Source organism: Oncorhynchus tshawytscha, linkage group LG03 (genome assembly GCF_018296145.1).
Source record: "Oncorhynchus tshawytscha isolate Ot180627B linkage group LG03, Otsh_v2.0, whole genome shotgun sequence".
Classification (NCBI taxonomy): Eukaryota; Metazoa; Chordata; class Actinopteri; order Salmoniformes; family Salmonidae; genus Oncorhynchus; species Oncorhynchus tshawytscha.
In genome coordinates, this window is record NC_056431.1 from 6,167,544 (window position 1) to 6,194,217 (window position 26,674).

Here is a 26,674-nt window from a genome sequence, read left to right on the forward strand (position 1 = left end):
TTCCTCTTCCGGGAGGTTTCATGATCACATGACCTGACCAGAACAAACTTGAGGCGCAACCAGGGTCCTGAGTTTTTCCACAGGAGAATTCAACTCTGGCCCTACTTATGAGACAGCCATATTTAAAGCTAGAATCATTAGTTGCTACATACATTTTTGGACTTAAAATGATAAATGAAGTGTCACAAAACAACTTATAAACACCTTATAAACCTCTAATGAAGCCTGGTGTCTCCACCCATGTGTTCTTTCAGTCCCTCAAATCACAACAAAAAGAATGATTTCTAGTCATATATTATTACTCCTATTACACAATCATTTTGAAGACAAGATTTGTGAACCTTCATAAACAGCAGTGATGGGCAACTCAAGTCCTCGGGAGCCGGAGTGGTGTCACACTTTTCTCCATCCCTAGCAAATGCAGGTGATTAAACTAAATGTATTCTAAACTGAAAATCATGATTAGTTGATTATTGGAGTCAGGTACGTTAGCTGGGGCTAGGACACAAGTGTGGCAGCAATCAAGCCCCTGAGGACTGGAGTTGCCCATCCCTGATATACAATATATACACTACCGTTCAAAAGTTTGGGGTCACTTAGAAATGTCCTTGTTTTTTTGTCCATTAAAATAACATCAAATTGATCATAAATACAGTTTAGACATTGTTAATGTTGTAAATTACTATTGTAGCTGGAAACAACAGGTTTTTAATGGAATATCTACGTAGGCGTACAGAGGCCTATTATCAGCAACCATCACTCCTGTGTTCCAATGGCACGTTGTGTTAGCTAATCCAAGTTTATCATTTTAAAAGGCTAATTGATTATTAGAAAACTCTTTTGCAATTATGTTAGCACAGCAGAAAACTGTTGTACTTATTTAAGAAGCAATGAAACTGGCCTTCTTTAGACTAGTTGGGTATCTGGAGCATTAGCATTTGTTGGTTCGATTACAGGCTCAAAATGGCCAGAAACAAATAACTTTCTTCTGAAACTTGTCAGTCTATTCTTGTTCTGAGAAATTAAGGCTATTCCATGCAAGAAATTGGCAAGAAACTGAAGATCTTGTACAACGCTGTGTACTACTCCCTTCACAGAACAGCGCAAACTCGGCGCAAACCAGAATAGAAAAAGGAGTGGGAGGCCCCGTTGCACAACTGAGCAAGGGGACAAGTACATTAGAGTGTCTAGTCCTCAACTGGCAGCTTCATTAAATAGTACCCGCAAAACACCAGTCTCAACATCAACAGTGAAGAGGCGATTCTGGGATGCTGGCCTTCTAGGCAGAGTTGCAAAGAAAAAGCCATATCTCAGACTGGCCAATAAAAATAAAAGATTAAGATGGGCAAAATAATACTGGACAGAGGAAGATTGGAATAAGTGACAGACGAATCTAAGTTTGAGGTGTTTGGATCACAAAGAAGAACATTCGTGGGATGCAGAAAAAAAAATATGCTGGAGGAGTGCTTGACCACATCTGTCAAGCATGGTGGAGGCAATGTGATGGTCTGGGGCTGCTTTGGTGGTGGTAAAGTGGGAGATATGTACAGGGTAAAAGGGATCTTGAAGAAGGAAAGCTATAAGTCCATTTTGCAATGCCATGCCATACTGTCATGCCCTGACCTTAGAGCTTTTTATGTCTCCATTTTGGTTTGGTCAGGGTGTGATTTGGGTGGGCATTCTATGTTCCTTTTTCTATGTTTTGTATTTCTTTGTTTTGGCCGGGTATGGTTCTCCATCAGGGACAGCTGACTATCGTTGTCTCTGATTGGGAACCATACTTAGGTAGCTTTTTCCCACCTATGTTTTGTGGGTAGTTATTTTCTGTTTAGTGTTTTCTGCACCTGACAGGACTGTTTCGGTTTCGTTTATTCTCTTTGTTATTTTGTTATAGTGTTCAGTTTAAATAACAAGCATGAACACTTACCACGCTTTGGTCCGATTATTCCTCATCCAATGACGACACCCGTTACACATACCCTGTGGATGGTGCTTAAAAATGGAGCCAATTTCCACCTACAACAGGACAATGACCCAAAGCTCAGCTCCAAACTATGCAATAACTATTTAGGGAAGAAGCAGTCAGCTGGTATTCTGTCTATAATGGAGTGGCCAGCACAGTCACCGGATCTCAACCCTATTGAGCTGTTGTAGGTGCAACTTGACCGCATGGTACGTAAGAAGGGCCCATCAAGCCAAACCAACTTGTGGGAGGTGCATCAGAAAGCATGGGGTGAAATCTCTTCAGATTACCTCAACAAATTGACAACTAGAATGCCAAAGGTCTGCAAGGCTGTAATTGCTGCAAATGGAGGATTCTTTGAAGAAAGCAAAGTTTGAAGGACACAATTATTATTTCAATGAAAAATCATTATTTATAACCATGTCAACGTCTTGACTATATTTCCTATTCACTTTGCAACTCATCTCATGTATGTTTTCATGGAAGACAAGGAAATGTTTAAGTGACCCCAAACTTTTGAACGGTAGTGTACATCAGTGGAGGCTGCTGAGGGGAGGACATCTCATAATAATGACTGGAATGGAGTGGAACAGCTGGAATTGAGAGAATGGAATGGTATCAAACACATGAAATTGATACCATTCCATTCACTCCATTCTGGCCATTATTATGAGCCGTCCTCCCCTCAGCAGCCTCCACTGATATACACAATCATCTACAAACTGAAGTCCCCATGAAGGGGACTGAAAAAGAGCAGAAGGAAGTGAATATATTTCTGTAATGAATGGAGGCATACATATATAAACATCCACCGTCGTCCCTCAGCATAGTGCATTTCATTGGACGGCACAGCCGCCACTCAGAAAACAGTGTAGCTGTTGGACTCCCCATATCCAGCCTCTTGCAGGTACTGCTCAATGTTGATTGGCTCAGGCACCTTGAGGACTTTGTTGTTGGCACTCTTCTCTCCTGATTGGAGCTTGCGGTCGACCTCAGCCAACGTGGCGCGATCCTGCTCCTTCCATTGGCAGCAGGCCTTGATGATGGAGTACCTGTGAGAAGGGTGGGCGTGGTTACGGGGGAATAGAGGCATATCTCCATCATAAAGACAGAGGACAGAGAACAGTGTATCTGTCTGTCCCATTATGGCATCTGTGAGAGCATGGGCAGTGTCATTGAGGCCATCTCCATTTTGAACTAGTCAATTTTCTTCTTCTACTACTTCTATGAGTTGGTAAACAAACTGAAAGGGTGCATACTGCCACCTAGAGCGTGTTGTTTGAACAGGTATAAAGCCAAGGTTTGTGATTTACTGCCACCTGCAGTTATGGAATGTTTGCTCACAAGCACGGGTGAAAGTAGAATTCATTTCTTCCTGGTACGGGACCTCCTATAAGCGTGTGCATAAATAATTTTATGTATGGGCTTAATCATTAATTACATATAGAATCCCCTATTCATTCATTAGGATCTCCGTGGGCCTAGTACCAAAGGTTTGTCAATTAACTTTTACAATGTATTACCTTCTACTGTAGCATAAACACAACCTGTCATGATGTTTTCATCTGATTGCCAAACTATCACTTCAAAGGGCTCCTTTACTAGGCTATCCAGGCACGTGAATCTGTTACACCAAACCCCACTAAGTGTAATGACATTAGTCAATAAATTATGCGTCCACTGCTGTCCTCGCTCGTCTCGGTGTCGGACATTCATCGCTGCCTTGCCAAATTTCAGTGTTCTCGTCGAACAACATTGAATTTTGGAGCGTAGGCTATAACACCCGTTTTCAAGTCAGTTCACTCATTTTTCATGCCTCTGACTTTCGGTAATGATACAAAGTGGTGGAATAGCCTTCAGTTTTGTCATTTTGCTTGAATTATTGTTATAGGCTCATTCGTGTTTTGCCGGTATGGTGTACCTCAACTATTTATCTTGCCGGGACGCTGTACCGCCTTACTTTCACTCCTGCTCACAGGTATATTTCATTTGCCGATCTCTCCTGAAGACCTGGATGGAATTATGTGACCCTTCCTTAACCCATAGGAAGTCCCATCCATTTGACTACTACAAAATGATGAAATTCCTCAAAGTTGCTGCCCATACTAAAACAGGCTTTTAGGCACTAGATTCCTCTATCTTCTCTTTGATCTCGGTCTAAAGAAGCTCCTTCTCCTGGCAATAACGCAATAATAATAGTGCAGTATAATGGATAGTTACAGTGAGTTGGAGCAGTTGGCTGGCTTTCTCAGTGTTTTCCCTCTCTGGTGAAACTGTAGAAGCTCGTTGACGGAGATATCTGAAAACGGAGCATCACCTGAGAGAGGGAGAAAGAGAGAAAGAGGGGAGAGAAGGAAGGGTTAATGACACAAATTAGAGATTGTAGCTCAGAGAAAGAGATTATATCAGAATAAATGAGTGGTTGTTATGTGTATCATTGGCCAAAAGGGGCACTCAAAGTCAGAAGAATAGATTTCATGTAACTCACCCAAGGTCGCCATTTCAAACAACAAGATGCCAAACGACCAGCTAGTGAGAGAAAGACAAACATGTATCAGTGTATTTTGCATACCTTGAGAATTGATTGAAATGTCAGCATAGACTAAGTAGGGTAACTCACACGTCACTGCTATGATTGGCAGGCCTCCTAGCCAATAGCTCAGGGGCCTGCCATTTCTTCAAGCTGGGAACTTCAGTCTTAGTAGCTCCCTGGGTATTCCTGGTGTAGACCCCGCCCAGCCCCCACAGCTTGGCCGTCAGCTCCCGGCTGACCAATACACTGTGAGCACAGACGTTGCCATGAAGAAGGTCTCGGCTGTGGAGGAACTCCTGATTGGATGACAGGGGATAACGTGAGGTCAAAGGTCAGAGGTTAAAGCTGTGAGACAGTGTCAGATCTCAACATTCGTAAATTATACCCTTTCATTCAATTAGTCTCTAAAGTCCACAGTGACTTCGTCCTCTTGTTTCCTTTCCCTCTTCTGTACATAATACACAGGACAGGTGCAGTACACTGACATACAGGAAACCTGCCATGGAATTCAACTGACCAAATCAATGCAGAGAAGGAAAATACATAAGCACAGGAAGCCACTGTGGAAAATACATAAGCACAGGAAGCCACTGTGGAAAATACAAACGCACAGGAAGCCACTGTGGAAAATACATGAACACAGGAAGCCACTGTGGAAAATACATAAGCACAGGAAGCCACTGTGGAAAATACATAAGCACAGGAAGCCACTGTGGAAAATACAAACGCACAGGAAGCCACTGTGGAAAATACATGAACACAGGAAGCCACTGTGGAAAATACATAAGCACAGGAAGCCACTGTGGAGAATACATAAACACAGGAAGCCACTGTTGAGAATACATAAGCACAGGAAGCCACTGTGGAGAATACATAAACACAGGAAGCCACTGTTGAGAATACATAAGCACAGGAAGCCACTGTGGAGAATACATAAACACAGGAAGCCACTGTGGAGAATACATAAACACAGGAAGCCACTGTGGAAAATACATAAGCACAGGAAGCCACTGTGGAATATACATAAACACAGGAAGCCACTGTGGAGAATACATAAGCACAGGAAGCCACTGTGGACTTTTGAGACACAGCACACACATCTTTCAAGATCCTTTCAGATCCTAATTATGGAAAAGCAAACAAGGTAAAGAGATAATGTTAGTAGTAGACAATGAGGATGTCAGGATGGGGCATGTTCATGGTTTGATGGTTTGACCATGGGGCAGGTTCATGGTTTGATGGTTTGACCATGGGGCAGGTTCATGGTTTGATGGTTTGACCATGGGGCAGGTTCATGGTTTGATGGTTTGACCATGGGGCAGGTTCATGGTTTGATGGTTTGACCATGGGGCAGGTTCATGGTTTGACCATGGGGCAGGTTCATGGTTTGATGGTTTGAACACGGGGCAGGTTCATGGTTTGATGGTTTGAACATGGGGCATTATCATGGTTTAAACATGTTGATTTCTGTGGCAGAAACACATTAAGCCAACATATTCCCATAGTTTACTCACCAGAGCAGAGGCTACTTGTTTGGCCATGGTAAATATACGTCTCTCTGTGATCTCACATGGAGGTTCCCCGCCCACACCATCCTGACATAACACACAAAGAGAATCAATTTATATGCAAATCACAAACAGCTCCTAATTTTAGTATAAATAATGGGCTTGTAGAGACAATGCCTCATGGGTAATGTGGTTCCTACCTGTCTGCACCGCCACAGGAAGCTGAGCAGATCTCTGTTCTCTAGCTCCTCAACAACTGTAACTAGGGGCACACGCAGGGAGACCACGCCCAGAAGCTCCGGTAGGAAGGGGTGTGGCCCCAACTGAGACAAGAAGGAAGCAAAGCCCAGGAAGTTGTGCCTCTCTGTGGCGCTCGCAGAGTCTGAGGGAGAGTAGGAGGAGAAGAAAATGAAATTGCCTGCAACATGCTGTGCGAAAACGGCCTTCCAAAGCCTTTGGCTGAACATATTTTGTCTTTATCTCAAAGCCTTGAAGCAGACTTGCTGTACCAGTTGGTAATTACATTTCTGAAAGGGAGGTCAGAGAAACAGGTTGTAGAGAGACCAGTTTTACAAAGTAAACAGTTGCTGCAATTATGGTGGTGATTGTCTAACAATCCACAAGCACCAGCCACACCTATTGAAACTAGGGAAGAAACTGCCTAATGACGCTGTGCCCCCATTCAATGGCTCTTTACGGTGGTTGTTTCCTCACTTCTTGACCATGCTGGAAAAGATTGAAGTACCATGCTTTGACCACAAATTCTACCTTACACTAATGTCAACCCTAACTTTAACCCTTATCCTAACCCTAAGTAGTTCTGACTATATCATCACTTTGGTATGCTAATACACTGCTTATAAGCCATTATTAAATAGCTTGTTTCAGTAGTAGCTGCTTTTCATCCTCTCACCGTTGAGCACTCGGAGCACAGCGTTCCTGTTGTCCATGCGGGCCCTGTAGAGAGAGACAGCCTTGTCAGAGCGCAGGGAGAAGGCTGTGGGCAGCGAGGCCACTAGGTTGAAGGACTCTGGCAGCCTCTGGCGAGGCAGCTCCCTGGGCTGGACCATGGGGGTGAAGGAAGGTGTCAACGCCTGGGGCAGGGGGCTGGACAGGGAGGATGAGATGAAGGTCTTGGGTGGGGGGATAGGGGGGAGAGAGGGAGTCCTCATGGAGAAGGAGAGACGGTTGGAGGAGGGGTGGGAGTGAGTTGATGAGAAGGTAGAGTAGGAGGGGGTATCGAGAGCAATAGTCTCATGTTCCAGCGGGTTGATACCGAGAGGAGCTGCGGAGCGGGAGGGGAGGATGAATAGAGAGAGGAGGGGGAGAGGACAGAGAGGGAAGAGAGAGGAAGAGGTTATTGCCTGAAGTTTAAAGTAGATAGCTACAGTATAATAACAGGTTTGATTCCGTTCATTACTAGCCTGTGCAAATAGAATAAGAGCCTATGTTGTTGACATAGACAGAAACATACACACGCATTACCTCAAATTACCTACAGTATTTCCCTATGAAAACAGTCTTTCAAAGTCACATCCTTGAGCACAAATATACACACACTCACCATCAATGCCGTGCAGTTGTCTTCTGGAGCGCTGTGATCTGGACGTGGCCACAGTGTTCTGTGGTTGGATGCGGTCCACCTTCTCAGGACAGTACCGTAGCAGGATGATGAAGACCAGCACGACCAGGAAGCTAGCCAATAGGAGGATGGGCACGATGATCACTTCTTGCTCGTACACACGGATATCTGAGGAACAGACGCGAGCATTAAGACAACGAAAGATAACTGTGTGTGTGTGTGTGTGTAGTGTGTGTGTGTGGTGTGTGTGGTGTGTGCGGTGTGTGCGGTGTGTGTGTGTGTGTGTGTGTGTGTGTGTGGTGTGTGAGGTGTGTGTGCGGTGTGTGTGTGTGTGTGTGTGTGTGTGTGTGTGTGTGTGTGTGTGTGTGTGTGTGTGTGTGTGTGCGTGCGTGCGTGGTGTGTGTGTGTGTGTGTTTGTTGTGTGTGTGTGTGTGTGTGTGTGTGTGTGTGTGTGTGTGTGTGTGTGTGTGTGTGTGTGTGTGTGTGTGTGTGTGTGTGTGTGTGTGTGGTGTGTGCGTGTGTGCGTGGTGTGTGTGTGTAACACTTACTACAGATGGTGTCTCCTGGTTGACAGCGGGAGTCTGCTTCTGACATTGAAGACATTCTAACAACAAAGCAAGGCAAAGTGGGTAAAACATGAAGCCTTGTAGGTTACAACATTGTATAGTACAGGTCAAAAGTTTGGACACCTACTCATTCAAGGGTTTTCCTTTATTTTACTATTTTCTACAGTGTAGAATAATAGCAAAGACTTCAAAACTATGAAATAACATATGGAATCATGTAGAAACCAAAAAAGTCAAATCAAAATATATTTTATATTTGAGATTCTTCAAAGTAGCCACCCTTTGCCTTGGGGACAGCTTTGCACACCCTTGGCATTCTTTCAACCAGCTTCAAGAACAACAGTCCATCATTACTTTAAGACATGAAGGTCAGTCAATCCTGAAAATTGAAAGTTTCTTCAAGTGCAGTTGCAAAACCCACCTAGCGCTATGATGAAACTGGCTCTCATGAGGACCACTGCAGGAAAGGAAGACCCAGAGTTACCTCTGCTGCAGAGGATAAGTTCATTAGAGTTCAGAAATTGCAGCCCAAGTAAATGCTTCACAGAGTTTAAGTAACAGACACATCTCAACATCAACTATTCAGAGGAGACAGCGTGAATCAGGCCTTCATAGTTGAATTGCTACTAAACCACTACTAAAGGACACCAATAAGAAGAAGAGACTTGCTTGGCCCAAGAATCACGAGCAATGGACATTAGACCGGTGGAAATCTGTCCTGTGGTCTCATGAGTCCAAATTTGAGATTTTTGGTTCTAACCGCCGTGTCTTTGTGAAATGCAGAGTGGGTGAACGGATGATCTCCGCATGTGTGGTTCCCACCATGAAGCATGGAGGAGGAGGTGTGATAGTGCTTTGCTGGTGACACTGTCAGTGATTCATTTAGAATTCAAGGCACACTTAACCAGTATGTGTACCACAGCATTCTGCAGCGATACACCATCCCATCTGGTTTGCGCTTAGTGGGACTATCATTTGTTTTTGAACAGGACAATGACCTAAAACACACCACCAGGCTGTGTAAGGGCTATTGGACCATGAAAGAGAGTGATGGAGTGCTATATCCGAAAACCTGTCCTCCACAATCACCCGACCACAACCCAGTTGAGATGGTTTGGAATGAGTTGGACTGCAGAGTGAAGTAAAAGCAGCCAACAAGTGCTCAGCATGTGGGAACTCCTTCAAGACTGTTGGAAAAGCATTCCTCATGAAGTTGGTTGTGAGAATGCCAAGAGTGTGCAAGGCTGTCATCAAGGCAAAGGGTGACAACTTTGAAGAATCTCAAACATAAAACATATTTTGATTTGTTTAACAGTTTTTTGGTTACTACATGATTCCATGTGTGATTTCAACCTTTTTTTGTCTTCACTATTATTTTACAATGTAGAAAATAGTAAAAATAAAGAAAATCCCTTGAATGAGTAGGTGTGTCCAAACTGGTACCGTATGTCAAGAGGTGACATTACATTTCTTGATCACAGTGCATAACCAACGTAATTGATGAAATGGTTGACATTGAGTCCTTTTTTTAGCCCTTCCCAGGGGAACTCTGCTGAGATTTCCCACATTTACTTTGTCTTGAACTTTCACATTTCAACCGAGTCATGTTGCTTCTGAAATCCTGTACGAATCACTGGTTCAATCAGGTTTAAAACAAGGTTTCAATGGCAGGTGGCTCAGTGCCTGGGAGAGGAATATTCATGTAACACATCCTCTGTTTCTTTTTTTCCCATGATGAAAGGTCACACTTACACACATAACCTGCTTAAACATTAAAACACAAGAACGGATGAATCACATGAATGATGAACAACATCGTCCTCACATGATGGCCAGTAATAGTGAGTTTCAGATCCTCTGTTTATAGTGGACTAACTAGATCAGATCCTGTGATCTGAATTAAGACTGAAATTGGACTTCTGTTTTATCCCAACACCTCCTCCAAAAGACAAACGAACAAGGAAAATAAATCTCCCTAATCACATGTTTGTGTCAGTGCAGTGATTATTTAACTTGTCCAGCTGCATTTTTTTCAACCAGGTAAAGCACAATGACACACACCCATAGACAAACCGGTAAAACACACTCAGCAGAGGAACACAAACAACCTCTATCTCGTATATACAGTATACAGTAATGGAACCAATATCTAGTTCAGAGAAATCATTATAAAACAATCACATAGACAAAGTAAACACACAGTGTAGTCATCTTACCTCTCTCCCTCTGTGTGTGTGTGCCTCAGATCTTGAGAAATAAACCTTAACAATCCAGTAATACAATCCTTGGCCCTTTCCGTCACAGAAACCAACACATTTCATACATTTTCCCTGTTGTGTCAGTGTGTGTAGTCCAGGGTTAGTGTCGTGGTTTCTCTCCCATTCTCTCTCCTCTCAGGGGGATTGTGAGGCTCCAGGGATAACTGTGTTGTGTGTCAGTGTGTGTAGTCCAGGGATAACTGTGTTGTGTAGCTCTGTGTTTGTCTAAGTCACACATTCAGTGTCGTCTCAACTCCGCCCTCTTCACCTGCACTACATCCATCTTTCTCTCCCATCGTTTCTCACTCCATTTCCTCCCCCTCTCCCCCTTTTCCTCATCCAGGGAGTCTATCGTAATGTTGTTACACCAGTTTAGTGGATTTATTTCTCTCCCTCTGTATAAGTTATTTCCCTCATTCTGTCTTGACCTGTCAAACTCTTGTTGTGTTTGCTAACCCTTCGCCATCTCTCTTTTGACCTGGGGAAACAGGTTCTTCCACTTCTTTCCAGTCTATTCTCTGTCCTCTTTCTTTTACTTCGCATATCAGGCATTTTCTCTCACCCTAGCTGGCAACTAATGTTCCTAAAGCCTTGCTTGTCCTTAAATATGAATGGCAGGTTTCTTTCTGTGGCAGTAAAAATTATTAGTGAAAAGACAGTCATCTATCTATTTCAAATAATCATTTTCAGTCCGATTTAGAAAATAGACAACTTCAAATCATATCGATTATATTTATTCATCTTAATGAATTCCATATGTGACAGGTTTCACGTCCCAGTTTCATGTTTCAAGTCACAGTTTGGCAGCAGCAGGCTGGGGTCCCATCCACTTCTCTCCTAGAAGACACAAGGATATGATTGGATAAGGTCTGCACTGAGGTGAATCTTGATGGGCTCAAAGAGATGACAGTAATGATATAGGAACCAATATTCTAAACAATAGAATCTACCATATCTAGCAACCAGGAAGCAATAATGCAATAATGATAACTGTCTCGAGTTGAGTGATTACATAACTAGATAAATCTATCAAAAGGTTGTGAGGTGCATGACATAAAACGTGTACAATGACATGTGACGTATTACAATAAGATGTACAGTATTGATTGCAGTCCCGTGTAGATCAGTTGGTAGAAAATGGTGCCAGGACTGTGGGTTCCATTCCCAAGGAGACCAGTACAAAAAAAGTATTCAAATGTATGCACTCACTACTGTAAGTTGCTCTGGATAAGAGCGTCTGCTAAATGATGTAAAATACCAAATTGCTGTAAGTATATAGCCTACAGTAATTGTTATCATCTTAAAGGTTGACTTTGGACACAAAACGGTCAAACTCCGCCCCTTTCTCAATTTGGGGTGTGACTTTGGTGGTTCGTCGATGTGTCATTCTGGTCATGCGCGCCCCGCGACCAACTTGGCTAGTTCGTTACCTAAGCTAGCCACTGTAGCTAGCCAGTAACTCCTCCAGTATGTGTTGACGTAATATCACAGGATTCATTTTTGGACAGAAGCTATAGAGATCGGTAAAAAATGGCACTTCTGTAGCTAAATATTGTATTCATCCAATTTGTTTTTAAGCATTACATGCCCTGGTATGATGGTGGATTGATAAGTCATATTGGTTAAAGTAAATTCTATAATATGCTATTTGTGAATATTCTGATGCATCCAAAGTGGGAGTTTATGCAGGAACATAACACCTTATGATGCCAGAGGAAGTGTGGGCTCACCTATGCAGTGGGCAATGAGCTCAAACCGGTCAGAGCCAAAGAACACCTCCGCCTTTCCATTCACATGACACACAGCCAGAGGAAAACCAAAGGCCTGAGGTAGAGAGTACAGAGACAAGGTGAGATAGTGAAAGAAGTGAATGTACTGATACTGATGTCCACTCCCACACTGATGGCTGCTATTGTCATTAACAGCCATCTAAACCATCTACATGTATGGGGTGGGGTAGGTTGGGAGGGAACAGGGAGAGGAGGGGGAGACACTGACCCTATGGTCCAGTGCTTCCTGGGTGGATCTCTTCAGCTTGTCTTTGATTTCCTTAGAGGTGGACAGTTTCAGCAGCTCTTCCACCTCACTGGCTGAGAGCCCTGCCTTCATGGCTGCCTGGAAAAAACATGAATCACATTAAAAACAAACAACCTGCAATGTTCAAATCCACGACGCCACTATCTACCCAGACCCAATCTCAAAATGCTCTAGGAGGATTATGCCCTCCAGCACTCAGGGATTGTGATCTTGAGAACAATGGCATTAGTGTTGGAAGATAACACATGTTTAACACTTTAGTAAAATGCACATTTTTCAGATATTATGTGAAAGGCACATGGGAAAAACACTAGACAGATGATGAATGGAGAGAAGCCTTGAATTCAAGCTACAGTGACTTGAGTACATCCTGGTACCTCAGAGAGTGATGCAGGCTGGGTAATGTCTTTGTCTTGGCTCCAGATCCTCATCCACAGCTCCCGTGACACCTGCTCTACCTGCTTATCTCCTCCCACCTCCCTCTCCTGTACCGCCGCCACAAAGCGCATGGCAGACAGCGAGCCTGGGACAGACAAATACATGGTTGCAAGAGAATAATGTGGTGACCGTGAGGTCAGCAAGGAGTTTATTTTGCTTGACGGCGAGGCACAAAAAGGTTAATAGAGACCATAATAGAGCAGTGTATTAGGTTCATAGGGATAAAGGTCATTGATAATATAGAACAGACATGTTGAAAGCACAGATGTTTTTCTCCTTGAGTGTCCCCAACAGACAGCAGTACTCAATGGAATGTTGAGCTACCAAATCTTGAGTGTCCCCAACAGACAGCAGTACTCAATGGAATGTTGAGCTACCAAATCTTGAGTGTCCCCAACAGACAGCAGTACTCAATGGAATGTTGAGCTACCAAATCTTGAGTGTCCCCAACAGACAGCAGTACTCAATGGAATGTTGAGCTACCAAATCTTGCTCTACTACACTGAGGCCAAGACCTGTTAAAGATGCTGTTTGATCTACATTAGGAAACCTTCATTGATCTTTAAGATATGTTAAGATACATTCTATATAAGAAACAGTACTGGCATATTAGTGCTGTTCCCACCCTATGTGAACATATATCCAATAGCGTTGTTATAAGCTTGGCAAAATAGGCTACTGGCATATTTACATAAAGAAGATGCAGGGGGGTTGCACCTTTTTCGAACATGGCCTCAAAGGGGTCAGCAGGGGGGCTGATGGGGACCTGGAAGTACTGGGCTAGACGGTGCAGGTCTGTGGTCATATACAGGAACTTGTTTGGGACCAGACCTGGGGGCTTATTACCTGGAATACAGGATAAAAGTACAGACTTTACGTCACAATGCAGATGACTCATCATAATGACTTAATGGCTGACTGACAACATGTGCAATGTAGACATAACAATCCATCCATAGCCTATTGTGAAGCCTGGTTTGTGTAATGTTGATCTTAGCTACTTACCTGATCCTTGCATGATGCCACCCAAGAACGCAGGACGTAGTTTAAGGTCAATGTTCCACACATTTCTGTAACGGCACATGACCTAAAGATCGGATACATGCATGCACAATGATTAATCAATGCATATAACTCTACCTCTGAAATGAAAACATGTACAATCTAAAGACACTAACCTCAAAGCCAAGCCATGAGTAGGGAGAGACCACGTCATAAAACAGTTCAATCACTTTCCTGGAACTTGCCATTTGAAGGATTTTATTTTTTTATTACTTCAAAAAAATAGAAGATTATTATGATAATATTATGATATGATTATGATACACACACACACACACACACACACACACAATTTAAAAAGGATAATAATTCAGGACATCATTAATGTGTGGATACAGTTAGCTAGTTGTAACATACCTGTAACATTGTCATTGCACTGCAAGTAAAAACGTTCCTGTAGCCACAAACACTTAGTTATAACGTTATTTTGTGGAGTAAATTAATTATTTGCACGTTACCTTTGACCACCAGCTAGCTGCCGGTCTGTAAAAAGAAAAAACTGTGTCAAAGTTCAACCATTGAAAACAATCAAATACACTTTACACTCGGATTGTTTTCAAGTTTAGAAATGTGCACATATGCACCAAGAGTCCATTGAAATTACCCGTGCAAAAGTCAAACCAGTTGTTAACTTTGTTCTTTCGTTTATTATTTCAAGGGTACATGTAACCTAACGTTAAAGACACTCAACTGGAGCTAATTTAAATAACCCGGATATAATAACTTGCAGTCTAGGGCCCAGTGCTTCTGGGTCATGGCTAGAAGGGATACATTGTGTTAAATTACATCTAAAGTAGTTTTTTCCATAGCTAATCTTAATCCTTTTCCTAATTTTAACCTAATTCTCCCAACCTGTTGCGTAAGATCTCTTTCCCTGCTACGAAAAGTAAATTCTTGTCAATTGTGACATAAACTGTTTTATATCTAGTCAAAACCGTGTAGGCTTACTTTCTATATTCTTCTTCTTAAATCTTGAATGATAGGTGCATACAACGCCCCCTACTGTATTGGATGGAGTGTGAGGCCAGTCACGACCCACCGTACCTATACCACAAGACATTCTTCTCCCGCTCTGCTTGTTTTGATTAAAAAAACACTGACCTAATAATAGTTTGCAGCCATCCACGAAAAAATATAAACGCGGCATGTTAAATGCTGGTCCCATGTTTCATGAGCTGTGTTAGTGAGTATTTTACCCTTTGTCAAGATAATCAATTCACTTTTCGCAGTTGCTAGCTGTGCTACTAGAGATCCTGGTTCGATTCCAGTCTCTTTCGCAGACAGTCGCTACTGGGAGACCATGGGGAGGCGCATAATTGGCCCATCGTCGCCCGGGTTAGGGGAGGGTTTGCACGCTGACGGGCGTATATGCACGCTGACGGGCGTATATGCACGCTGACACAGTCGCCAGGAGTACTGTGTTTACTCCAACATATTGATCTTCAACTAGTAGTCATAAACCAACTGAATATTGATCTTCAACTAGTAGTCATAAACCAACTGAATATTGATCTTCAACTAGTAGTCATAAACCAACTGAATATTGATCTTCAACTAGTCATAAACCAACTGAATATTGATCTTCAACTAGTCATAAACCAACTGAATATTGATCTTCAACTAGTTGTCATAAACCACCTGAATATTGATCTTCAACTAGTTGTCATAAACCACCTGAATACTGATCTTCAACTAGTAGTCATAAACCAACTGAATATTGATCTTCAACTAGTAGTCATAAACCAACTGAATATTGATCTTCAACTAGTTGTCATAAACCACCTGAATATTGATCTTCAACTAGTTGTCATAAACCACCTGAATACTGATCTTCAACTAGTAGTCATAAACCAACTGAATATTGATCTTCAACTAGTAGTCATAAACCAACTGAATATTGATCTTCAACTAGTTGTCATAAACCACCTGAATATTGATCTTCAACTAGTTGTCATAAACCACCTGAATACTGATCTTCAACTAGTAGTCATAAACCACCTGAATATTGATCTTCAACTAGTTGTCATAAACCACCTGAATACTGATCTTCAACTAGTAGTCATAAACCACCTGAATATTGATCTTCAACTAGTAGTCATAAACCACCTGAATACTGATCTTCAACTAGTTGTCATAAACTAAATTTAATTATGATCTTCAACTAGTTGTCATAAATCACCTGAATACTGATCTTCAACTAGTTGTCATAAACCACCTGAAAATTGATCTTCAACTAGTTGTCATAAACCACCTGAATATTGATCTTCATCTAGTTGTCATAAACCACCTGAATATTGATCTTCATCTAGTTGTCATAAACCACCTGAATATTGATCTTCATCTAGTTGTCATAAACCACCTGAATATTGATCTTCATCTAGTTGTCATAAACCACCTGAATATTGATCTTCATCTAGTTGTCATAAACCACCTGAATATTGATCTTCATCTAGTTGTCATAAACCACCTGAATATTGATCTTCATCTAGTTGTCATAAACCACCTGAATATTGATCTTCATCTAGTTGTCATAAACCACCTGAATATTGATCTTCATCTAGTTGTCATAAACCACCTGAATATTGATCTTCATCTAGTTGTCATAAACCACCTGAATATTGATCTTCATCTAGTTGTCATAAACCACCTGAATATTGATCTTCATCTAGTTGTCATAAACCACCTGAATATTGATCTTCATCTAGTTGTCATAAACCACCTGAATATTGATCTTCATCTAGTTGTGTAACGGTTTTCTAGGTGTGAAGGAGAGTCGGACCAAAATGCAGCGTGTAGATTGCGATCCATGTTTAATCAAACGTAAAACACGAATCAATACAAAAAAACAACAAATGTGGAAACGTAACGAAAACAGCCCTATCTGGTGAAAACACAGAGACAGGAACAATCACCCACAAACACAGTGAAACCCAGGCTACCTAAATATGGTTCCCAATCAGAGACAATGACTAACACCTGCCTCTGATTGAGAACCATATCAGGCCAGACATAGAAATAGACAAACTAGACATGAAACATAGAATGCCCACTCAGCTCACACCCTGACCAACCAAAACATAGAAATATACAAAGTAAACTATGGTCAAGGTGTGACAGTACCCCCCTGTTGCGGACTCCGGCCGCAAAACCTGAACCTATAGGGGAGGGTCTGGGTGGGCATCTGTCCGTGGTGGCGGCTCTGGTGCTGGACGTGGCCCCCACTTCACCGTAGTCTTCCTCCACCTTGTCCGCTTCCGTGACCTCCTAGCCACGGCAACCCTACTTAATAACACGGGACAGAGGGGAAGCTCGGGAGTGAGGGGAAGCTCGGGAGTGAGGGGAAGCTCGGGAGTGAGAGGAAGCTCAGGCAGGTTGATGGATCTACCAGATCCTGGCTGGCTGGTGGTTTCGGCAGATCCTGGCTGACTGGCAGATCCTGGCTGACTGGCAGATCCTGGCTGATCCTGGCTGACTGGCGGATCCCGGCCGACTGGCGGATCTGGAAGAGTCTGGTTGACTGGCGGATCTGGAAGAGTCTGGCAGATCTGGAAGAGTCTGGCTGACTGGCAGATCTGGAAGAGTCTGGCTGACTGGCGGATCTGGAAGAGTCTGGTTGACTGGCGGATCTGGAAGAGTCTGGCAGATCTGGAAGAGTCTGGCTGACTGGCAGATCTGGAAGAGTCTGGTTGACTGGCAGATCTGGAAGAGTCTGGTTAACTGGCGGATCTGGAAGAGTCTGGTTGATTGGCAGATCTGGAAGAGTCTGGTTGACTGGCAGATCTGGAAGAGTCTGGTTGACTGGCGGATCTGGAAGAGTCTGGCTGACTGGCGGATCTGAAAGAGTCTGGCTGACCTGGAAGAGTCTGGCTGACTGGCAGATCTGGAAGAGTCTGGCTGACTGGCAGATCTGGAAGAGTCTGGCTGACTGGCAGATCTGGAAGAGTCTGGCTGACTGGCAGATCTGGAAGAGTCTGGCAGATCTGGAAGAGTCTGGCAGATCTGGAAGAGTCTGGCTGACTGGCAGATCTGGAAGAGTCTGGCAGATCTGGAAGAGTCTGGCTGACTGACAGATCTGGAAGAGTCTGGCTGACTGGCAGATCTGGAAGAGTCTGGCTGACTGGCGGATCTGGAAGAGTCTGGCTGACTGGCGGAACCTGGCAGACTCAAAGATCTGGCTGCTCCACGCTGACTGGCGGCTCCACGCTGACTGGCGGCTCTGGCTGCTCCATGTAGGCTGACAGCTCTGGCGGCTTCTTACAGACTGACAGCTCTGGCGGCTCCGTGCAGACTGGCAGCTCCTTGCAGACTGACAGCTCCTTGCAGACTGGCAGCTCCTTGCAGACTGGCAGCTCCTTGCAGACTGGCAGCTCTGGCTGCTCCATGCAGACTGACATCTCTGGCTGCTTCATGCAGACTGACATCTCTGGCTGCTTCGTGCAGACTGACAGCTCTGGCTACTTCGTGCAGACTGACAGCTCTGGCTGCTTCGTGCAGACTGACAGCTCTGGCTGCTTCGTGCAGACTGACAGCTCTGAACAGGCAGGAGACTCCAGCAGCGCTGTAGAGGAAGAAGGCTCTAGCTGCGCTGAACAGGCGGGAGACTCCGGCAGCGCAGGAGAGGAGAAAGGCTCCGACAGCGCTGGAGAGGCGGGAGACTCCGACAGCGTAGGAGAGGCGAGGCGCACTGTAGGCCTGATGCGTGGTGCTGGTACTGGTGGTACTGGACCGAGGACACGCAGAGGAAGCCTGGTGCGGGGAGCTGCTACCGGAGGCCTGGGGTGTGGAGGTGGTACTGGATAGACCGGACCGTGCAGGCGCACTGGAGCTCTTGAGCACCGAGCCTGCCCAACCTTACCTGGCTCGATGCCCACTCTAGCCCGGCCGATACGGGCTATGCACCTGCACTGGGGACACCGTGCGCACCACTGCATAACACGGTGCCTGCCCGGTCTCTCTAGCCCCCTGGTAAGCACAGGGAGTTTGCGCCGATCTCCTACCTGGCATAGCCATACTCCCTGTGAGCCCCCCCCAAGAAATTTTTGGGGCTGACTCTTGGGCTTCCATCCTCTCTGCCGTGCTAGCTCCTCATAATGCCACCTCTCTGCTTTTGCTGCCTCCAGCTCGGCTTTGGGGCGACAATAATCTCCAGGCTGTTCCCAGGGTCCTTTCCCGTCTAGAATCTCCTCCCAAGTCCATTTCTCCAAGTAGTGCAGCCTCTCCCACTGTAGTTGCTGCTGCTCCTGCTGCTGCTCCTGCTGCTGCTGCTGCCTCTGTTGCCTCTCCTGCGGCTCCTGCCTGTTGACACGCTGCTTGGTCCGGTTGTGGTGGGCGATTCTGTAACGGTTTTCTAGGTGTGAAGGAGAGTCGGACCAAAATGCAGCGTGTAGATTGCGATCCATGTTTAATCAACAAACGTAAAACACGAATCAATACAAAAACTACCAAAAAAAACAACAAACGTGGAAACGTAACGAAAACCGAAACAGCCCTATCTGGTGAAAACACAGAGACAGGAACAATCACCCACAAACACACAGTGAAACCCAGGCTACCTAAATATGGTTCCCAATCAGAGACAATGACTAACACCTGCCTCTGATTGAGAACCATATATCAGGCCAGACATAGAAATAGACAAACTAGACATGAAACATAGAATGCCCACTCAGCTCACACCCTGACCAACCAAAACATAGAAATATACAAAGTAAACTATGGTCAGGGTGTGACAAGTTGTCATAAACCACCTTAATATTGATCTCATTTGTTTTTTCTTGAAGGTTGTGTCATCTTTAAAAATGTATTTTTATGTCAAGAACATGTTCAACCATCCAGCACAGATCCAAGTCTCCTGGAGAGAAAGCAGGATTTTCTTTCCATCCCTATTTTAAAGAGATTGATCCCAAATGACAAAATATTAAACGTTTGTGTCCTTACCTTGTCTTTGGACAAGCAGATTCCAATCTATGATTTGGTTACCCACTACCATCAACCATTAATAGTAACATTTCCTGTGCAGAGCCTTGATGTAGTGTTAACACTCCTCTCCATGTGTCTCATAAAACTTTCCACCTGATAACATGGATCAATCCCAGCTTCTAACCGTCCCACTGTTTTTAGTATTTGCCTGTCTCTCTACCTCATTTAATTACTGTGTCAAAGTGTCAAACTACCTAAAAAAATAGCAAAGAAAACATGTTAGCATTCTTCACATTACCCCAAAAAAGTAACAAAGTAGTCAAATTTGGAGTGTTCATTTAATGTTCAAAGCATCCTGAATAAACCTAATTTTCCACCCTGGTAATAAGCCTAAGCCATGTCAAAATACATAGAATTTCAGGATATTCACTTTAAAACAGTAAACCCCCAGTCCCTCGTCTATGGATTGGCCAGGGGGCAATGACATTTACATAGCAAATCTCACTCCAAACTTTCTTCAAATGTTGGTAGCCCTGAATTGTTACAATGCTCTAAAATAGTAAAATAGTAATAATATATTGCATGACTTCGTTATCATACATTTACTACAATGATGTACACATATTAACATTGAAAATATTCTAAAATAATATATCTGTATTACTTGCTATGAAAGCATCAATTTCAACATTTTACAGCTTGTACAGTGCATTTGGAAAGTATTCAGACCCCTTTACTTTTTTCACATTTTGTTATATTACAGCCTTATTCTAAAATGGATTAAATATTTGTTTTCCTCATCAATCTAAGCACAATATCCCATGATGATGAAGTGAAAACGGGTTTTTAGAAATACCTTATTTATATTTGTATTCAGACCCTTTGCTATGAGACGCGAAATTGAGCTCAAGTGCATCCTGTTTCCATTGATCATCTTTAAGATGTTTTTTACAACTTGATTGGAGTCCACCTGTGGTAAATTCAATTGATTGGACATGATTTGGAAAGACACCTGTCTATATAAGGTCCCACAGTTGACAGTGCATGTCAGAGCAAAAACCAAGCCATGAGGTCGAAGGGATTGTCCGTAGAGCTCCGAGACAGGATTGTGTCGAGGGACAGATCTGGGGAAGGGTACCAAAACATTTCTGCAGCATTGAAGGTCCCCCAAGAACACAGTGACCTGCATCTTTCTCAAATGGAAGAAGTTTGGAACCAATAAGACTCTTCCAAGAGCTGGCTGCCTGGCCAAACTGAGCGATCAGGGGAGAAGGGCCTTGGTCATGGAGGTGACCCTGAACCCAATGGTCCCTCTGTGACAGAGCTCCAGAGTTCCTCTGTGGAGATGGGACAACCTTCCAGAAGGACAACTGTCTCTGCAATACTCCACCTAGAAGGCCTTTGTGGTAGAGTGGCCAAACAGAACTCCTCAGTAAAAAGCACATGACAGCCCGCTTGGAGTTTGCCAAAAGGCACCTAAAGGACTCTTAGACCATGAAAAAACAAGATTCTCTGGTCTGCTGAAACCAAGATTGAACTATTTGGCCTGAATGCCAAGCGTCACATCTGGAGGAAACCTGGCACCCTCCCTACGGTGAAGCATGGTGGTGCCAGCATCATGCTGTGGGGATGTTTTTCAGCGACAGGGACAGGGAGACTAGTCAGGATCGAGGGAAAGATGAACAGAGTAAAGTACAGAGAGATCCTTGATGAAAACCTGCTCCAGAGTGCTCAGGACCTCAGACTGGGGTGAAGGTTCACCTTCTAACAGGACAATGACCCTTAGCACACAGCCAAGACAAAGCATGAGTGGCTTCAGGACAAGTCTCTGAATGTCCTTGAGTTGTCCAGCCAGAGCCCGGACTTGAACCCGATTGAACATCTCTGCAGAGACCTGAAAATAACAGCTGTAATGGCTGTCAAAGGTGCTTCAACAAAGTACTGAATTTGCAAAAATATCTAAAAACCTGTTTTTACTTTGTCATTATGGGGTACTGTGTGTAGATTGATGAGGGGGAAAAACTTTTTCATCCATTTTAGAATAATCAATTTTAGAATAAGGCTGTAACGTAACAAAACGTGGAAAAAGTCAAGGGGTCTGAATACTTTCTGAATGCACTGTACATACAAAGTATCCACTCGGTTATTACTCAAATATACACATAATTCTGTCTGCCTACGTATTCTCCTGGGGACTGGAGTGGTCTTTGACCTCTGTGGAGCCCAGGTTGTCTGTGGGCGGAAAGCTGGGTTCAGGGGGCTTGTAGGCCAACTCACTGAAAGAAAAAAAAAACATCTGTCTGTCTGTCTGTCTGTCCATCCATCTGTCTGATTTGTCCGTTCTCTGTAGTGTCTTACCTCTCTCCATCTCTCTCTGTAGCAGCCTGGAGAGGGAGACAAAACCAACAGGGGTGATCAGTATTTCCCACAAATATATCAATTAGATATTCAGTGAAAAAAGAGAAAGTGCTTCCATCTTCAGTATGGGTTACCTTGGGCTTCTGTGGGAGTGGCACCCCGCCCATCTTTCTAGGCCCCCCAAGAGTGTCAAAAGAATTACTGCGTACCCTAATGGCTCTCTGCAACAAAGACAGGAAATATGGATGCCAAGTCCAAAGCCCACCCTTTCCCCACACTGTAGTGAAAAGTCAAGGATTTCTGACCTCACCTTAAAGTTTTCGATAAACCCTCCACTCCCCTCAGTTACACCCCTCATCCCCTCAGAAGTCGAGAGGGTGGACACAGGCGCATCTCCCATCATGCACTGGGAGCGGGTGGACAGTTCCGCCTGCAGACCCTCCAGGAGGGACGAACGAGTGCGCAGCTTGAAAAGATAGGATGAGAGGAAAGAGGGAGGCAGAGATAGAGGAGAGAAGGAGGCAGCATAGAGGAGTTAAGTAAGAAATGGGGAGCAGAAGAGGTTTCTGTTCCACTTAAAAAGATACCAGATTTGCATCTAGAAAGTCTTTGCCTGTGTGAATGTAATGCCTCAAGCATTACTGTATACATTTATAATGGTGTTAGTGTTGTTCTTCTGTGGTTACCTCCAGTCTACTGAACCTCTCAGCCTTATAACAGGAGATCTCTGCATTGATAAGCTTGGTCAGAAGGAACTCTCTCAACAGGGAGCTCTGGAAGATAGGCCAATAGAGACACACTGAGAATGCATCAGGGCCTTTACCATGTAACCAAGTTCAGATGTGAATTCTGCTCACCTCTGTGAATATGGGAGGATCAGGGAGGGAGGGACCAAAGGGAGGTACATCCTCTCTGGCTGTGACTGACACCTGCAAACAGACCACTTCCAGGTTTGAAAAAGGCTTTCCATTCAGTGATAAAAGATCAATGTGTCTCTCATTTTGTTTTATCTTCTTACCTGGAACACCCCTCCTCCTCCTGCCTCCTCCCCCTCCCCCTCGTCCCCCACTCTCTTCCTCACCCTCCTGACCACTAGGAAACAGTGCAGGAAGTGTGAGCCGATGACATCAGACAGAAAAGGGGTGTGGCCCTCCTGGTAAACAACAGCAACGATGTCGTTGCCTATGTGTCTCTTCCTCTGTAGCTGTAAGAAGTAATGAGCAGAGGGTAAGCGGGAGCCACTGGAGCTGGGTTGAAGTGATTGACTGTGGGTGAGGATGATTTGGTGTCGTTATTCAGGCTAACCTGTTGTGTATCGCCCTCTGTGAAGGGCAATTTGGTGGACACATGGAACATGATCTCTCTGCCGTGGAAGGAAGTGAAAACCGCATCATTTCCTGTCTGGCCGTGATACACATCCAAACCCCCTCGGAACCTGGAAGAGAGGGAGGGAGAGAAAGAGGGAAGAGGCAGTCGGGGAGAGGGAGTAACAGTAAGCTGCTGATGTCTTCTTATTCATCTCTTCCTGTTACAATGTCATATTTCTGTAATTTCTCCATAAGGCCATGTCACCATGTAGGTTACTGTACATTACCCAGTGAACCCTTGAAGTGCGACTGTAGCTCCCAAAATAGAGAGGAATTCTTGAAACTCTTCACTTTCCTCATTGTTACAGAGTATGTCCTCCTCTGTCAACTGTAAAAGATAGAGAGAAAATATGAGAGGTAATGTACAGTAGACAAGTGCTACTATTTAATGCTTCCAAGCTTCTGCCTACATTCCAGTTATTTACCTGTCCCTCTCTCTGATACAAGACACCAAACTTGAAATTCGGAGACACTCTGTGTTCATCAAATGCTGTTATAAGATCTGGTGCCTGAAAGACAGAGAGGGGAAGAGGGAAAGAAAGAAAGAAGCAAAGAGAGGGAGCGAGAGATAGAGAGATAAAGGGGAAGGAGAGAGCACACATTTTTTGTCAAAATGTTCTCAGGGTTTAGAGGTCATTTGAAGAGTACATTCTGTGTAACATGAAGGCCTAAAGCATTTGGGAATGTGTACAGTGAAAAAGAAGTACCTTGAGGTAACTGATCACATCAAATCTGGACACAGTCACACTGTCGCATAGCATCTGAAAAGGACATGGTCAGTTTGGGTTTTTTCAATGATGGTAAATGTTTTCAGTAAAAGCACAGTAAAGGTTAATCTAAAATACACACGTCTGTTGGAGAGACTAGTAATGGTACCTTGGCCAGCTCCACAGCAGACGGGATGTTTGGGAACAGAGACACAGAGAAAACCCCATGCATAGAGCATTCCCTCATCCTGGAAAGGAAAGACAGACGAAATAACTGTTGCTCATGGAATTCACCAGGGTGTTTCATTACATGAATTGAATAAATTATATTATTTCTGATATAACCTCAGTATTACTCTCAGCCTCTTCTCTTCTTCCTCCAAACAGACAGAGAGAAGGAGGGGTCCCAGGGAGGGGTCCACTGCTGTGAACGAGTGATGATACTGACATAGGAGAGAAAGTCACACAGCTACTATGTATGTATTTCATCATCTTGGATCATAGTCCATCTCTACCATAAAATGGAACAGAATAAGAGTAGTCCTATGGGCGGTACTCTACTAACTCGTGAGCGGAAGAACTCCTGGTAGTATGTGGCCTCGCTGTCTCTCTCCATGATGTCATAGGTCTCTGGGTCTAGGCCATAATGAGAGGATGTCGGACTGGTCTCAGCAAACTTCTGTAGCGGGGGGTCTATCCAGTAACCACCCAGCTTTGGAGGCAGGATCAGAGGAAGGTCACGACCTATCTTCAAAAGCTGAGACTTTCAAAAGGGTGAGATGATAATTAAACGTCTGGTGTATCCAATTAAATGTAGATCTAGCAGTATCCGTAGGATGATGTTTGAACTGACATGCTCATGGTTACATCAGCAAACCTAATAATGAGTTTTATGTATGCTGGTATGAGTGTTATAACTATTGTGATATCAGTGTTTTAGGGAACAAAAACGTCTGTATCATTGAGAATATTGATAGGTCAATGTCAACACACACACACGTGTGCACACAAATCTTGACATTATATTTTAAGAGAAAGACTCACCCTCAAAGGCAGAGGGAATTCACAGCGCTGTTCATCTAGCCTGCTGCTCTGATGAAGGAGAGTGAAGGTAACAGTGACTGACTGATTGACTAACTGGGGAGAGAACTGTTGTAAACACAGAGACTACACAAAACAGAGAGGGAATGATGCTGTACACTCACCTGCAACTTCTCAATGATCTCAAACAGCTCTGTCACCTTACATGGAAAACACAGACAGACAGAGTCAGACAGACAGACCAACATACAGAGTCAGACAGACAGACCAACATACAGAGTCAGACAGACAGACCAACATACAGTCAGACAGACAGACCAGCATACAGAGTCAGACAGACAGACCAACATACAGTCAGACAGACAGACCAACATACAGAGTCAGACAGACAGACAAACATACAGAGTCAGAGAGACAGACAGACAGACAGACAGACAGACAGACAGACAGACAGACAGACAGACAGACAGACAGACCAACATACAGTCAGACAGACAGACCAACATACAGAGTCAGACAGACAGACAAACATACAGAGTCAGAGAGACAGACAGACAGACACATGGGAGGTTGAGGGAGAAACAGGAAGAGAAAGAGAAACAACGTTAGACAAACACAGATTAAGGGAAATGCAGGGAGACTAAATTAGTGACGATGTGATCAACAAATGCAAAAAGGATATGATGAAAGACACATTATCACAATTAAGTCATTTTACCTTCTGGTTGCTGCCAGCAGAAAGGAACGGTTTGGTCTCGCTGGTAGGGGAGTCCAAAATATCCAGAATGCTGTGTTCTAAAGGTTCTGGTCTGCTGCAACAGGTGGAATGACAGAGCAAAGCAATGCAACCCATCACTTTTCCTATTCGTCAACTGCAAGTTTATCAAGCTTTAAATCCAGTGTAAAATGACCAGCGAGAAATAAACTACATCTAATGTGGATAAAGGTAAATAAAGGTATTTTTAAGTTTTTCTCACCTAGTCTCATTTTCACATATGAACTTGTCCACACTGTGAATAGGGAAAGTGGTAACTCCTTAGACAATGTGCCGCATGACATTAAGAACTACTTCTATTATCAACTATTTGAAGATTTTATTCAGATTCTGACACTAGATCCAAAGCATTTTAATTTGTTCTCAATACTGTGACTGTTACTCACCCTCCATATGCCCCAAAAGTGAAACTTCTCTTTCTGGAGAAGAACTTCTCATTTCTGCTGTCTCTCTCCATCGTTCTGTGTGGGTGTTAGTGCTTGTGAGTGCCAGTGTGCTAGCTATAGTCAATCAGTACTGCCTAGGGATGAATTAAATCACTCCCCTCCCTCTCTCTCTCT

The 26,674-nt window shown here is 43.8% G+C and overlaps 3 protein-coding genes across 6 annotated transcripts; all 3 read right to left on the minus strand.

The window, feature by feature from the left end:
* Window positions 1-2,718: 2,718 nt before the first annotated feature.
* Window positions 2,719-10,829, minus strand: styk1b (serine/threonine/tyrosine kinase 1b). Of its 2 annotated transcripts, none has more exons than XM_024390016.2 (10): window positions 10,369-10,829; window positions 8,135-8,190; window positions 7,569-7,754; window positions 6,918-7,289; window positions 6,205-6,386; window positions 6,011-6,091; window positions 4,584-4,792; window positions 4,452-4,492; window positions 4,184-4,280; window positions 2,719-3,015 (listed from the first exon to the last, which is right to left on the minus strand). In XM_024390016.2, the coding sequence occupies exons 2-10, from the start codon at window positions 8,187-8,189 to the stop codon at window positions 2,823-2,825; spliced, it is 1,416 nt and encodes a 471-aa protein (XP_024245784.1). In that variant the 5' UTR covers window position 8,190; window positions 10,369-10,829; the 3' UTR covers window positions 2,719-2,822. The 2 variants fall into 2 exon arrangements, with proteins under 2 accessions (XP_024245784.1, XP_024245795.1); XM_024390027.2 differs by lacking the exon at window positions 10,369-10,829 and adding an exon at window positions 8,574-8,598.
* Window positions 10,830-11,128: 299 nt separating this feature from the next.
* LOC112225920 (glutathione S-transferase kappa 1) lies at window positions 11,129-15,022 on the minus strand. Of its 3 annotated transcripts, none has more exons than XM_024390059.2 (9): window positions 14,896-15,022; window positions 14,406-14,430; window positions 14,064-14,127; window positions 13,891-13,972; window positions 13,603-13,731; window positions 12,825-12,970; window positions 12,409-12,525; window positions 12,141-12,234; window positions 11,129-11,247 (listed from the first exon to the last, which is right to left on the minus strand). In XM_024390059.2, the coding sequence occupies exons 1-9, from the start codon at window positions 15,005-15,007 to the stop codon at window positions 11,204-11,206; spliced, it is 813 nt and encodes a 270-aa protein (XP_024245827.2). In that variant the 5' UTR covers window positions 15,008-15,022; the 3' UTR covers window positions 11,129-11,203. The 3 variants fall into 3 exon arrangements, with proteins under 3 accessions (XP_024245827.2, XP_024245834.2, XP_024245843.2); XM_024390066.2 differs by lacking the exon at window positions 14,896-15,022 and adding an exon at window positions 14,552-14,704 and having other exon boundaries at window positions 14,064-14,159; XM_024390075.2 differs by lacking the exon at window positions 14,896-15,022 and adding an exon at window positions 14,552-14,704 and having other exon boundaries at window positions 14,064-14,159; window positions 14,305-14,430.
* A 6,922-nt stretch (window positions 15,023-21,944) lies between these two features.
* On the minus strand, window positions 21,945-26,674 carry LOC112244008 (rap1 GTPase-activating protein 2). The gene is made up of 19 exons (XM_024411782.2): window positions 26,501-26,674; window positions 26,317-26,349; window positions 26,058-26,151; window positions 25,504-25,539; window positions 25,343-25,390; window positions 24,864-25,061; window positions 24,644-24,741; window positions 24,468-24,546; window positions 24,299-24,352; window positions 24,017-24,100; window positions 23,819-23,919; window positions 23,530-23,659; window positions 23,288-23,428; window positions 23,082-23,153; window positions 22,911-22,997; window positions 22,535-22,690; window positions 22,359-22,445; window positions 22,225-22,250; window positions 21,945-22,142 (listed from the first exon to the last, which is right to left on the minus strand). Exons 1-19 carry the CDS (start codon window positions 26,569-26,571, stop codon window positions 22,043-22,045), a joined length of 1,695 nt encoding a protein of 564 aa, XP_024267550.2. The 5' UTR covers window positions 26,572-26,674; the 3' UTR covers window positions 21,945-22,042.